Source organism: Balearica regulorum, chromosome 3 (assembly GCF_011004875.1).
Source record: "Balearica regulorum gibbericeps isolate bBalReg1 chromosome 3, bBalReg1.pri, whole genome shotgun sequence".
NCBI lineage: Eukaryota > Metazoa > Chordata > Aves > Gruiformes > Gruidae > Balearica > Balearica regulorum.
The window spans coordinates 35,263,663-35,278,805 of NC_046186.1; the positions used below are offsets into that span (position 1 = coordinate 35,263,663).

The 15,143-nt window shown below is 40.4% G+C and overlaps 1 protein-coding gene across 7 annotated transcripts in view; it reads right to left on the minus strand.

Annotated features, from left to right (window-relative positions):
* Positions 1 to 261: 261 nt before the first annotated feature.
* The window catches only part of FILIP1 (filamin A interacting protein 1), a 109,809-nt gene continuing 94,927 nt past the window's right edge, over positions 262 to 15,143 (minus strand). For 3 of the 7 annotated variants that reach the window (XM_075747526.1, XM_075747527.1, XM_075747530.1), the window contains 2 exons: positions 8,873 to 9,096; positions 262 to 1,074 (listed from right to left, as the gene is read on the minus strand). In XM_075747526.1, coding sequence (XP_075603641.1) covers positions 8,890 to 9,096 — 207 coding nt within the window. In that variant the 3' untranslated portion in view covers positions 262 to 1,074; positions 8,873 to 8,889. The remainder of the gene's footprint in view (positions 1,075 to 8,872; positions 9,097 to 15,143) is intronic. The other 4 variants (XM_075747528.1, XM_075747531.1, XM_075747529.1 and 1 more) reach the window with 2 other exon arrangements.

Genomic DNA, 15,143 nt, shown 5'->3' on the forward strand with positions numbered 1-15,143 from the left:
CGTACCAGTCCAACATCTCTGCCAATGCGGTCCAAGCACAAGGTTAGAAACCGTTAAGTTATTAAGGCTGATAGATCCCCTCTCTCTCTTAACATTCGAATTGGTTTTGCTATGTACATCACTGCGATACTGCAGTGAAATACCAGTCGGAAAAAGTAACTTCCAGAGGCGTACATTCTGTCCCTATAGACAAATACATATGTGAGTACTGTCAACTTTAAGAAATTAGAGCTAAAATTCAAACACTTGATTACATTTGCATAGTTGTGAAAATTTATTAGTTACAGTGTAATGAAAATCAGCTTTTTTGGTACAGGCAGAAGTAAAAACATACATTATATAGAAAAAAAAAATCACAGCTTTAAAAACTGGCTTACATTGTTTAAAATGAGTAAATCCGGTTGTTTTTCAAGGACTTTAATACTTAAATTTATGCCAAACTATCACACAGTGCAAGAAATATTCTGCAATAGCACAAATTCCATACAGCAGTCTTCAGAGCATTTAGTCTCACAGAATCTCATGTTGGCAAAAAATGTGCTGAATATTTTTCCATTTACACACAAAACGTTGTTGAAGTTAAACTTTTCTCTCTTTACATACTCTCTATTACAAAAATATCAAATCGCGAATTTGACAGTGTATTCTACAAATAAATGCGCCGTGGACAACAGGAATTGCAACTTTGAGACAGTTACTTTACAAAGTGTATTATAAAAATAAATTATATGGCAAGCGTCAAACAAAATCAAGCACGTGCCTTCGGCTTCTTTGCAAATAAAAGTAAAATTCAGCTGGCAGAAAGACTGCTTCTCTCCCTCTCTGACTATGTACTTCCCAAATATCAGCAAGGCCCTTCATTCTTAAAGGTCTACCAAGAAAAAAAATATATAAAATCTGATGGAAGCAAGAAATACTTCCATAAATAATCAGTAGCACAAGTGACCCTGGTGTTGATGGTAGAGAGCTTCTACAGTGATCCGTCTGACTGGTAAGGAGGGTAGTGCACACAGCGTATCGTTGGGGCAGTAACTCATCTAGAGTTCATGCGTAACTGGTGAATGATGACACTCTCTAAAAGAAAAGAGAGCAAAACATTTAGGTTTGTGCAACTGCAATTACATTACAAGTTACTTTAAAGAAGGACAATTACAATGGCAATGCAAAGCATCTTTCTTCTAGAAATGTCTCGCGGACTTAGTCTCATATTGCCGGTTGATAAAAACTGTCCTGGTTAATGCGACAAAGGGAAACTAAATTAGTACCAGTCTAGGGCTCGGAGGCCCTTGGCTTCCACTTCAATGTCAAGACCATCATTTGGCCATCCATAGGGAAAAAGGATAATATAGTTGAATGGACTAAACCGCAGGAACACCAAGGTTCCAGTCCCACACCCGAATCAGGTAGAGGAAGACTTGGAGTTGGGTCTCTTGTATCCTGTCTGAACAAATCCATCATAAACTCGCTGGCAATTCTGAAATGGGGATGAGGAAGAGATATGAGGTCAATTCTCATTTTTAATTGAAGTTTGGTTTAGAAACCTATGCTGGTTTTATAACTGGTTTAGCTGCTTGAATCTTGCTACTGACTTTAATGGGGATAAATTTCAGCTACAGCATGCAAAACTAAGCGTTGGCATTGTCTTTGAAAGGCTGGGTTTAACTTTGCCTTGTGAGTAATGTAGGAGATCCCTGATCCTCTGCTGAAATACTAATGACCTGGTCTTCTGTTCTTCTATCCATATACGCTGCTCTTACAGGCAACTTTTGTAATGTAAGAATTTAGCTATCAATGACATTTCTCTCTGAAAAGGTGTATTTTATGCATTTCAAACAACATAACTGTACCAATGCTAACTACAAACAGACAATTTCTGTTTCAATACAGAATACATTTTCAGAAATACTCATTTTATTAATTGAAATTGTTTTCTTTCTTAAGATTCCTTCCTCTCTTAATAGTCTGGATTTTTCAGAATTTACATGACCCAAGAAATGACACTAATCGTATCACTATTCCCTTTTACATTTTTATTGATTTCTGCCTTTGTCTGCTTCCCAACTAATATTTGCAAGATGTCTGATTAAATTACATTATAAGAGGAAAGAAAACCAAAATGTTTTCCATGTACTCTTAATGCCAGAACTTTGACACTAGATGGCAGATTCCAGTGATGCTTTTCATACATGGTGAATCGGAAAAGCAGGGCTAAGGCAACATTCAAGAACATATGTTAAGGCAAATGAAATAATAGAATATATTTCTTTTCCATATAATTTATCATTAAGAAATTATTTTCAAAAAGATATGTATACCTGTTCTCCCAAATTTAAGCAATGAATGTGAAAGAACCACAAACTGCAGTAAATATTTACCTTACAACCAGGGCTGTTCTCTAGCTTCAAGCTCTTGAGGAATATGATGTAAAAAGCTGCATTTACTTAATATCAAATTGTAACCTCTGGTGAAATCTCCCGTTTACTTCAACAGGAGTCACACAAACTCTATACAAAACAATTTTTTTCTTAATATTTACTATGCATATTATATATTAATATGGAGTTTAGATACTAAAATTTAAAAACTAAATGTGTAGCAGAAAAATATCATGCTCCTTGTAAAGGCTCAATTACTGAACAAACAGCAAAACTACAGTAGGTTTCTGAATCAGTCTTCCTCCTACAGATCAAATATAGCAATTATGCAGGGAAGATCAGGATAAATAATTAAAAAAATCAAACAATTTCCACTTCTAGTATTTGTTCATTCATTTCTCACACACGTGTACATGTATGCTCTTAGTTTTTCTAACCATTTTTTTGTGTTTAAAATGCTTAGATATATAAATAAATATATGTATTTATACACACACATTGTAGTTACTAAAAGAGGTGTCCAAACAGTTATTAAGCTAAAATTATAGTAGGGTAGATTTTGTCCGAGTTCTGTAGGACTAACCTCTGTAGGAACATGATCATATCTGTAGGATATGATTACATACATTTTTCTAGGGTTATAGATGTGAATATTTCAAGGTGCTATGAGTTCACTTTATGAAAACTATTTTAATGACAGGAAAAGAAAGTGAAGTTAAGGTAAAACTGCTAGTTCTGCTTTCAGTCCCACTGATGTAAATCAGAACTTCTCTGGGAAACACATCATTAGCAGCTGGCCTATCAAAAATACCAGTTCATGTAATGAAGCACATCAACTGACATTTTAACATAGGAAGTTTAATTTTTTCTTACAATATATACAAACAAATAACACCAGATAATACAAAAATGTTTGTACCACAGACAACACACGACTGCAAAGAATCATATGTCAGTATTTCTATTTTTAAAATCCTGTTGAAGAGAGTTTTTAAAGTGAGGAACCATTCATACCTGAGTGATTGGTACTTGACTCTCAGAGCTGATAGCTCGGCATCTGAGAGTGTTTAACCCTGATTGCATCTTCCAAAAAGCCAAGTAAGAGCAGTGTGTAGGTAGTAAGAAAGATTCAAAGGGAAGTTATCCTCTATAATGAGAAACGTGGCATACAGTTTTGCCTGAGAGAGCAAAATTAAGGGAAAGAGGGTAACTCACACTGATGTAGGGGAGAAAAACATTCCCCTAAATGAAAACAAGTTCGAAAGATGAGCTCACAGAAACTCCTGCCAGCAAGCTACAGGTTTCAAACCGACTCAATGGCATTGGCCACTAATGTGTGATGGGAACATTTAATTAGTCTGAAAATTGCCTTGACTGTTGCAGTTTATGCCAAGTACCTGAAACCCAGCAGGACAGTAGCTTACTCTCTTTAAAGACATGCTCTTCCACTTCTGATCAGAATCTGAAAACTCATGTATATGGTGGGCATGTTTTAGAACATGTGTAGCATATTTCAGGCAGTACCATATAACTTGGCATCCAGTTGGCATGAATCAACATATTAACGTGACTTTAGAGATTACTCACATGATGCTAATTACTATGTGCTGTAAGTGGTTTGAGGTTTAAATATGGTAACATACATACTTTATGGGCTTATTCAGAAGAGTCACAAAGTGTTACTTGTTTCTTGAAAATCACAGTAATGGGTGTCATGAAAGGAAGAAAAGGTGGGCAAAATAAATCAAAATCTCTGTTTTTCTTTTATTATTTACTTAGCTTGTTTACCGATCTGAGAGCAATCCCTCAGGGGTTAGGGCTGAAGTTTCCTTAGGCTGAAGCTCCCTCATTTTTGGTCACACTTACTCAAATGTATGGCTCTGCTAATGACTACATTAGCAATACTCATATGTAACAGTAATTCAGGCGATGGGATCTAATCTAGACCACAGTGGAAAACTTAGTAGGAACCAGATTTAAAATCACAGAGATCATCTGGAGAACTGAGGGTGCACCTTCTCATTCCATGTGTGCTGCTCATGAATGGGTTGGCATTGCCCCTGCTTTTCTGCTTCTCCACCTTACTGCTGTGCCAAGCCATATGTTCCCATTGCTGGACCTGAGTTATCACAACTGCTTATATGCCACACAGCCAGCCAGAACAAGGTATGTCTCCAGCTGACACTGAATCCTACCAAAAATTACAAAGATGATTGGTTCTCAGCCAGCTCAGTTCCTGATGAAGCACTGTAACTATCATTACTATTCTGACTTGAGTGCATTTTGCTACTGAAACTGTTCCACTTCATTTAAAAAAAAAAAAACAATATAGAGAAAAAGGAAAGAGAGGGAAAGCATGAGGATGTCATTCTAGATGATCACCTGGGCAGAGGAAGGCTTGGTTTCTGCATTGTAATCCAGTAATGTAGAATACACAATAAACCCTGTAAATAAAGGCCCTAATATTTTCCTATGGATTGGTGTCTCAGAGTTTGATTCTTTGGTGTCTAGTAAAATCTGAGGTCTGAACAAAGCTTGTCCTTGTGGTATTTCTGACGTGTTCATTTTTTTCATTCACATTTTCTCCTGTGTTCATTCTTTGATGTTGTATGAAGGTAAGCTCATGCGACATTCTTCCGCACAGTAGGGCACTGCTAAGGTCTTGCTCTTCTTCTCTGTCACCCTTTTCATTAAACTAGAAGAACTTCTTACTATGGAGACTCCTATTGCTTTGTCAGATTTGGTTGAAATTGGTGTTCAATGTTATTCATCAATGAAAGACAGATGGAGGGATGGATGAACACAGACACTTCATCTTATAAGCCGCCTTTTCACAAAAGGCCAGGCTGAAAAGCAGCCTTTGGAACAGGGACCAGAATCTGGGGGGAGCTCCCTCCTCCTAGTTCAATATCCTGACCACTCACCCACTCCTTGTTTCTGCTCAGTGAACACTGAAGCCCTCTGTGCAGAACAGCACAGTCGTTACACAAGGGAATAAGAATGGCACCTTCTTCTCCCTCAACTGTCTGTTAGTGCCATTGGTGAACCTGGCTGGAGCCAATGTGGGTTTGAGCCTCCTCAGATATTGGTGAGAAGGGGGACCTGTCTCCTACCTTTGAAGAAAGTCTGCAATCAAAAGGTTTTAAAATAAGCAGCACTACCCCTAAATTTGTGTGGTATCTGATCTATCAGGAGGCATTCATGACTCCACAGCCACTGGTTTCCTACACCTTCCTTCTTTCTTTTTCTGGCCTGAGAGCCTGGAACTAATGTATATTAAAGCCAGTCTTTATGCTTTTTTGCCAGATTCCTTTTAGTTCTGATCGGTTCCCCAGTTAAGTTCAAACATTCATGTCAGCTCAAGGGACATCCACATGGAAGTGAGTACTTTCTTGAGTGGAGGTGACAAAGACAGGACTACAGCTTTTGACTCCAGTGAGGGTTTACATCCTGACTTTAAGTGACCATGAAATTGTGGCTTGACTTAAAGCCCTTAGAGGAAATACAAGAATACCTGGATTATGGATCTCGATTAGGTTCAGAGGCTGCAGTGCTAGTTAAGTCATAACTGAAACACTGACTAGAGAAGTGCAGTGGAAGAACTTCAGGAGGATCTTCAGGATGCCTCTGGGGCTTAGGCACTGTCATTAGACTTGGTTGCCTAAATTGCCTTCTGGTGCTGACCTACTGAATGGAGAATCTTATTGTAGTCACTAAAAATAACTGTCTTCAGATTCAGAGGAAATTCCTATATAATAAAGATAGTTATGCTTCAACTTTTAAGACTTCTGAACTATAGGCTTTCTTTTTTTCTTCATCTTACCCTTCTTCTACCTTCAAGAAACAAGAATCTTAGGTCAATTAAAATATGTTAAAAATGACGAGTACAACTAAATACCTATTTTTAGCTAACGGTTAAACTAGTTGCCTGATTCCAACTCTTTGGGCTTCTGCTATGGAGCAAAAGTTCCTTTTTGTTGTGCTGCCCCTGGGAAAAATAACAGGATCCTTGGTCTGACCTGTCTGGAATTTCTCAAGCCTGTCTCACCAAATCCTACTGACTCTACAAGAGTAATCCTTGGGTTGTGCCTGCAGTTCTGGTTCAGTTGTGCTAATTTGTGTGTCCTGGATTTCAGGTACTGTAAGGCTGGCTTGTTTCTTCAGGTGAATTAGTTTCTTAGATCTCAAGCAAAACAAACAAATTTTTCAACCACAGGCACATGTAGAATATTGCCTTGAGTATAGCAACAGCTGACAAAGGAACTAAGTTTCTTTGAAACAAGGATCTGAAAAGGAAGGCTTAAGGCAGCTGTAGTTCATCACTGTATCGAGCCACATTAGCTTGGGGCTCATGTTTGCAATATTATTTAAATGACTGTTTTGACCTAAAGACTTGTTTCAGTGCCAGTGTTTAGACTGAATATCCAGCAAAAAGCTCTTAATAATGTGTTTTCTTCAACCATCTGCTAAAAAATCTATGTTACAATAAGAACAGTAAGATCTCGGCAACAATTTATTGACAAATTGAGGCTTTTAAGTGGTAACAATTAGTTGAGAGGATCTGATGTATTTCCGGCATAGTAACTCACATTGCTTGCTAATTCATTTCCAAGTTTTATCTGAAATATTGGGAATTGAGCGTTATGAAAAATGCTACTAATACAAATTTGATTTTCAGATGTCATAAAACCCAGAACCTTAAAATTAACAGGTACTGCAGGTGCTACACGTGTAAAAATTGAAACTGACTTCTGATGTGACAGCAGCTTTTACACCACAGACAAAATGCCCTTCATGTGAATAATAAAATGCCAACTTTACGCTGGGATAATGGCTATATCTGGATCTTAAACTGGAGAGCAATGCAAGGTACAGACTGAAGACTAAACATTGCTTGGACTGAATATAATTTTGTTGACCTTCTGCGGCAGATTCTTCCATCAAATCTCTTCTCCCAGACATAAAGCCATTTAATATTTTACCCACTGGTGCATTTTCTTTTCTGTGAATTGTATTTGTTATTTATTGGTGGTCTTCCTGTCTTGCCATCTGAAAGCCATTGCTAACCACTGGGTCCTTTACAGCTTGTTGTGGTGATTAAGGTATTATACATGCTTTAAAACCCTCATTTATCAGTCTGCTGGGCTCCATTTCTTTTGGTTGTGACTTTCTTCTGTGGAAATTGATCACTTAATGGAAATGCCCTTTAATAACTTTACTGTTATTAAATAAACAATCATAACAATCATCAGCATCCACTCCATTTCCATGCTGGAACAGTTCCTTAAAACATGCTTAAAAATGCAAACATATAACTAAGGAAATCACAAAGAGGGAAGGAAAAATGATGAATCGCCATGGTATTGTGAGGCAGTCTGCATTTAAGACAAAATATTTCAAACAACGGGGAATTGAGAGTAACTTCCATACCAAACCCTATCTCTTTCACTGTCTGTACCTGAGCTGTGCCTTTAGATAGCAATTTCTGCCAGCGGCTGTCTGTGTTTACTTCCCCTCTAAGACATAAGGATGCTTGGCAACTAAGGTTTAAATATAGCACAAGTCCATCCAACCAGGAAAACTAAAAAAACCTAGTGAAGTCAGTGGAGTGATTTACTTCATAGCCTTTAGCGGTCTTTGGAGCAGGCACAAATGGAATGTATTGATTTCAGGCAGATCAATGTTTCTCAAGCTTTTTTTAAGGACTAAACGCCTTTTGTCTCATTTGCCTTCATCTGACCCAAGCTGGCAGTATCCTGGCATGTCTAAGTCAGGGACCCGGCTGTAAGTACTGTCTACAAGTGTTAACCCCCTCTGGAAGAAACAAGCTGCTGCTTAGCTCCACTGCTGCTGAACGTTGTGCAACTTCCCTACCCCCTTGAATTTTGTAACCACCTTGAGAAGGCAGCTCATCACTGAGAAACGCTGATGTGGATGGGAGACTCCCAGAGAGAAGGCTGGCCACAGGGCACCCATCCTTTCTCTCTTCCCCTCCCTCCCGCACCTGAGGCACTAGTTTATATTAAAATAGGACCTCAAGTGGGCTGTCTCCTGGCATTGCTTCCCTAGGCGACGTGGCACCTCAAAAGATGTGATCACAGGCAGGAAGGAAAGTGCCCCATGCAGTAGCGAAGGTGGGAAGTGATCCGTTAAGGTGGAAGACAATCTAGTAAAAGTGACCAAACTTCCTTTGATCTATTAAAAAGTGGCAAAGTCTATCATTAAGAAATCCTGGGCTAGATTAATAACCTAGTGCAGTTGCCCCATTCTCGCTTCCTAGGCTGAAAATCTTCCTGGCATACAACTGCTTTTTAATGGCTCTTTTTTTGAACTTCAGTAAGAAAACAAAAGGATGTTGTTACTTAAGTAGTCAGTGCACACACTTATTAGTTTGTTGTAAGTGACAGCTGCAGGACTTCATTAGTACAGGCAAACGTGAGCAACTACACAGACAGGGGTCTGACTTCCATGGCAGCAGTAAAACCTGCAGAACATACCCCCTGAGCCACTGCCATCAGCCCTGACCCCCGCCCAGGGAGGCAGAGCTGCTGGCTGAAGATTTCTTCAGTTCTATTTTCATAGACTGAGTCTCGGCACGAGGCTCGAATTTTGTCACATTTCCTGCTCCTGGGGCTGCCACTACTGGCTTTCCTGCTTTCATACCTTTTGACACAGGAATGCGGGTGGGTGCAGGTCTCGGGGATGACCCATCCTGTCCTGTCTGCAAAAGAGAGAGACAGAGAGAAATTACGTGAATGGACTTCTCCTTCTCATATATGCTCATCTTATACTTTTCATTGGTTCTTCATTCACCTCTCAAGCAACAATGTCCCAAATCACGCCTATAAGCAAATTAACGTTCACATTTGGAACGTGGCCGTAGAACATACTGCTAGAATAAGGTACAGTCAGCATCAAATGATTTTCCCAGAGCTGAGGTCTGTTGTTTGGATGTCGTAGGGATGGGAATCGCTGCAAAACTCCGATCCCGCAGCACGACACAGTGCAGGACAGCCATAGAGGCAGACCTCTGCCAGCCTGCCACCCTGGACAACAGCCTACCAAGCACACTTATCCCCAAATTTGAGGTCTTCAGAATAAAAAGAAAAACATGGCCTTGAGAAATTTTTAATGGTTTTTTTTAATCTTCTGTATGGAATCTGTTTGGGGACCCGTGCACGGGGCCGGCAGACCCAACACGATGCCTGCCAGGGATCCGTGCCCTTCAGGAGCCCCAGCTGGAGGCCAGGCTGGCTATCCTATAGCTTTGAAAATGGCAGTTGGTACATACATTTAGGCAACTGAATCCCACTGTTCAAACACACAAGGTGCACTTGGGTAGGACAAGAAGATTCAAAAGGACCAACTCGTCTTTTCTGTCTCTGTTAGCCAGATAATGTTGCACATACTCTGCAGGGCCAAAACTGAAAGCTACCCCTCACGGACCATGACCTAAAAAAAATTCTTATAACCATGACAATTCTGAGAGGAAAATGTGTTTTACCTTCTGCAGTGTGCAATACAGACACAAATGTTAACAGGGACAACTTCACTGTCTCAGCTGAATTTTTGATGTGACTTTTTTCTGTTCAGATATCAACAAAGACTTTGATCTCACAAAAGAGAACACTTTTCATAAGATCCTGGAATCCTAGCTAGGCCCATCTGCTAAATGATTAAATTCTGCAACTTAAGACATGTAAGCAAAATAAAATTAAACTGCTGAAATAGATTGGATTAGGGGTACGTGTCGACTGCAACATGTATTTGGACATTTACTTAAAAATACTTTTTAAAAATGCTCCACGAAGGAGCATTTTTCTCTCTCGAAGGATTTCCAACCAGTAGCATCAGAGCCTTCTGTCTGCATCCTCCGTATTCAAAGGAAAACTATTCCTTAATCTTCTAAGAACAGTTCAAAACCCCATGTGTACACACAAAAAAAAATCACAATTGCAAAACTTGAATGCCGTCTGCCTGGCAGGAAGGAAGCCATTTTCAATAACTAAAAGCAACATTTACAATAGCAGTCTAAAGGCTAATATGGAACTCACATGTAGATGTCAAAACAAGTTAGGCCCATACAATTCTGTAGGGCAAAACATGCAAATGCATTCCATCAGCCTTGGAAAATATGTCAACATCCCAGGGAACCCAAATGACAAACATCTTGTACTCCCTGAAAGAGCTCCACAGTGTGTAAACATGAGGCAATCAAATGAAGTAGCTGGAATCTCAGGCATTTCTTCAGCTTTATTCACATGTAAATTATTAACTAAAGATTTGGGTGCTTTCAAGTTACTCATTTCAAGCCTAAATCACTCAAAAGCACTTTGAAAAGAACTCTAACTTGCTTTAAATTTCTGAGTTGCTTTCCTTACGGCATACTAACATGTTGATCATATGGAAGCTAATGCTAGCTTCACACGTAGCTGCAAAAGCATTTTGTGTTTGCCAAGTGAAATGGCACAAAGGTGGCTCTTCAGCAAGCAGTCCCGTAAGCGCGCAGAGGACACTCTTTGGTACACGTCTGTAGTGCCTGTGGCAGAGAACCCACACGACTGTCTGTCTCTTGGTCGTCTCTTCCAAGAACCAAGCTCTAAGCAATTCCCTCCAGCCCTGTTCGTCTGTAGGCTGCTGTCTTCTGGTCGATGCAGGAATGCGGCTCCAACCAGAAACCAACTCTTACGTCCGGAGACGTGGCCTCGCGGGACGCAGAGTGACGCTGGCTGGCTCTGAACGGACCGTACGTGGTGCTGGAACAGCACAGAGGGCCAGAGCAAGGTTAGAAAATACATTACTGAGAGTGAGATAAATACATGCAGCCGCTAAGCTGGTGAGGCCAATAATCAGCGCTCACTGCAGACGCTGAGGTTGCAGTAAGGTTGGACAGTCCCATTAAAGGAAGAAAAGCAATTTGAATGTACAGAATGTTTAGCATGTTTTAGTGGTTTATAACAGATCCTGCTTAGTGCATTTTATTGACACACAAAAAGAGCGCTTTCATTCACACATTTACTTTTGGAATATTTTCATAACAAAGGTGTTTTTTCAGCATTTATTCTTGATCAGATCAGGGACCAGCTTGCCCCGGACAGAAACGGTTCAGTTCAGTGGTTGACACAGGTATCTAGTGCTATTTGAGATGCCCTGGGCTACTCAAGCTATCTGCACAGGGCTAGTAGATAAGACACAGGACCCAAGGAGACCAGCAGCCTCCGATAAAGCAGCTGGAAGTTAGGTAGGCTACTTGACAGCACTTAAAATGACACTAAAGAAGTATGTTTAGGCAATTGAATCCTGAAACGGAGGAACCTGAGATCTAGGCAATACAGTCAGTGGAGCCCAGTGGGCAGTTCAGCTCACACCGAAGCTAGCAGCATCTCAGCTGAATCACCCCCTGGAGCCAGCATACAGGGCACAGCACTGACAAGGGGACTGATGACTCAGGACTGACTCAGTTGCCTGCACTGAGGCACCTGGTGCCATCTGAGGTATCCCATCAGCTAACACTGCAGAAATGTACAGGTCTGTGTTATATCTACCTCATGCGCGTCTCAGCTGCCACAGGGCATGCAGATAGCACCGTGCATCTCTATATGGGCAAGTGAGCTGACCTCTGGATCTCTAGTAACTAACAGAAGCTTAGAGCATATATGGGACACCTACGAAGAGCTAAATTTAGATGCCGATCTCAAACTAAATGCTGCCCAAATGGAAGTAGCCTTATAGCTGCTTTAACGTGTGCCAGTTAGCTCTGGCACCCAGCAGGCTTTCAGCCGTGCCTCGCTGCCTCGGTCACAGAACGGTCTGCATGGTTGGTGCCGTGCCACCACGCTGGCTCTGCTGCAGCCGGGATTCCCTCTGCTCCCTGCAGATTTGCACGTCACCAGATTCACTGTGTACCCTGGCAGCGTAAACAGCCGGCGCTGGATGCCAGTCTTGTAGGAGGTGGGGAGAACAGCGATGAAGTGACTGTAAGACTGACACCCATCCTGGTAACCAAAGAAAATCCAAATTCACCAGCAATCCCACAGCCAAATGTAAGGCCTAAATACAAAACCAGGATATAGGCAACACAGTTGTTTTTCTCCCAAAGAATATTTGTTTTTATTCTGTGGGGGTTTTAATGTATACTATATGAACTGTCCTGGGAACAGTGACTTGGGCTAATGTGCTAAGGCAAGACTAACAACCAGGTTACAGTTTCAGGCTCATTTTGGTCTATATATCCTCTGGTCTCATAGTCTTGAATTTTTAGTTGTGCTGCAGTCCTTCTGTAATAAAAAAATGATCTGCTAGTTCTGCGAGGGTAGTCCAGGTATTTTCCTTGCAGTGGGTTTGACTCTAATCAAGCTAAGGAGGACCAAAACCCAATTTTTCCACTTCTGTGGTAATTACCCAAATCCACAGGCTATCATATAAAAGGCAGTTAAAAGCTTAGGGTTTGGTTCTTTTTTTTTTAATCAAAGCAGCAATGGTTCTGAATTCAATCCAACTGGTCTACCAGTCTCATCACATCAGCACTGGGATCCAGGATGCACCAAAGCTCCTTCCGTGGAGACCCCTGTGGGACTGGAGCACGCTGGGTGGCAGTGCTGGTGTGAGCAGCTGGCCAGTCCTGGGCTTGTGCCCTCCTAAACGTTTGGGTCTAGCAAGCCCAGGTGCCAGTGCAGACACAGTCACTGATCGGTGCCTTTTTTCGTTGATCGTTTTGGTTAAGTGCTCAAAACTTCCTTCAGGTGCCTGTGTCTTTCTTTGGATCGGGGGCTCATTTTATCTAAATCAAAACTGTTGCAGACTGAGAATAGGACTTGGATCAGGGGAATATAAATCTCTAGCTACTCTAGAGTGTATGTCAGTGTAAATCAACGCAACCGTAACACCCCTTAATCCATGGGATTCATGGGATTTGAAAATCATGATGATCCATCATGAAACCACAGTCTCTGGTTTTGGACTCACATACGCAGGGAAACACCACAGCTCAGGCTGAACCTTTAAAAGCACCATGTGTGCACTTCAAAATCAACTTCACTGTTACTGCAGTACTGAAGATAACCCAATAAATTCAAATTGGAAGAGGAGTTAAATGTTTTCAAATATGAAAACACTGACTGCAACGGATGAGAGCTAGGAACTTTAGGATTATTTTCCCGTTTCTAGTTTAGCACTGCATTAGTACACTGTACACAGCATCTTCTATGAGGAGAGCTAAGAAAAATATTAAAAACAGTGAGATAAGAAAGCCGTTTTGTATCAATTTGTCATCTTTGATTTTATGAACTTAAACACTCCAAATTGTATCAATGTTGGTTTCTTCTAGGGTTACTGAGTAAATTATTAAAACTTGTGTTTTCCAACTAGGCGTATTGAAAAGTGTTTGTAAAGTAGTCATTGGCAAAACAGATGATGAATATGCAACTTCTATCTATTTTCAGGGGGTTAGGGAGGAAAAGACACATTTGGGCTCATTAGAAGTTCCCCATTCATCTGACTAGGGACCTTAAAAAACAAAGGAAAGCATAAGATAAAGTAAATCTAACAGCTGAACTATTTTCCTTACATTCCAAATCAGGAAGGATGAAATGAAGAAAGAAGCCACTTTTTAGCTAGATGAAAACAAAACAAAAAACTTTTGTCTACTATGGTTCACTGCATCATCACAGTAGAGACAGACATCTAGTAAAAGAGAATGAAGAACCCTTAAAAAGAAAAGTTTTCCAAGCTTCTGAGAGAGGAAGGAGTTTGTAAATGAATTAATTCAAGACTTTTTAAAAAAATGAACAGTTGCTTCTAGTATGTAGGAAAACACTGTATAGTAAAGGATCTACAGTACATTATATATGTGGGGAGAGAGAGAGCACGCATGTGCGATCCCAAATAGATCCGTGTGATGAATGCAAGTTTTCTTAAGTCAGGGGGCTTAAATGGGAATGGCAGCCTCTCTCCAAAAGTGTGGAAGTGTATCTTAAATACACTTTGACATTTCAGCTTGGAAAGAGATGCCTGAAGAGGCATGTTGTAGGGGTCTGCAGACTCCTAAGCGGCATGGACAAATGAACAGGGGATGACTATTCAGTATTTGTCAAGATACAAGAAAGAGGCTGTAACCAATGAAGGTATTGCATAAAAGGTATCAAACAAAAGAGCATTTTTCCCAGAGCCCACAACTGAATTCACTGCCCCCTGATGTTGTGGAAACAACAGTATAAATGAGTTCAAAAAGCAATTAGAAGAATAAATAGAAGAAAACTCCGCCACGGTCTATTAAACACAAAGATGTGGCTACAGGCCCTGGTTTGGAAAGAAATACCCACCTATTGCCAAAAACTGGGAACAGACGCTGAAGGAAACATTGCTGTGTGTTTACCCGCTTAAAATAATCTTTTCCTAAGCATCTGCTACAGGCTCTGTCTAGCTAAATAAGCTTTTGGACTAATACAGTACTGTTGGTTTTATATTTTGGTTAAATTCTTCTTTCTCAGGATATTTCAAACTAAAGCAAAGCAAAACCATGTCCAGTAATAAACCTAGGGGAGGACTATCAATAAATATCGTCCAGTATGTTTAAAGACAGAAGTGAGAGACTGATTTAAGTACAAAAAAAAAAAAAAAAAAAGAAGCTAGGGAACCACCACAGAGGCACAGAGAGAAAGCAGCAAAAAATATGTTAGAAGAAGGACTACTGTAATACAGCACATGCAGAAGTTGAGAATTTCAGAGGAACAGAAAGAGCTTTACTATTCACTGACTGAAAGAGGCTTG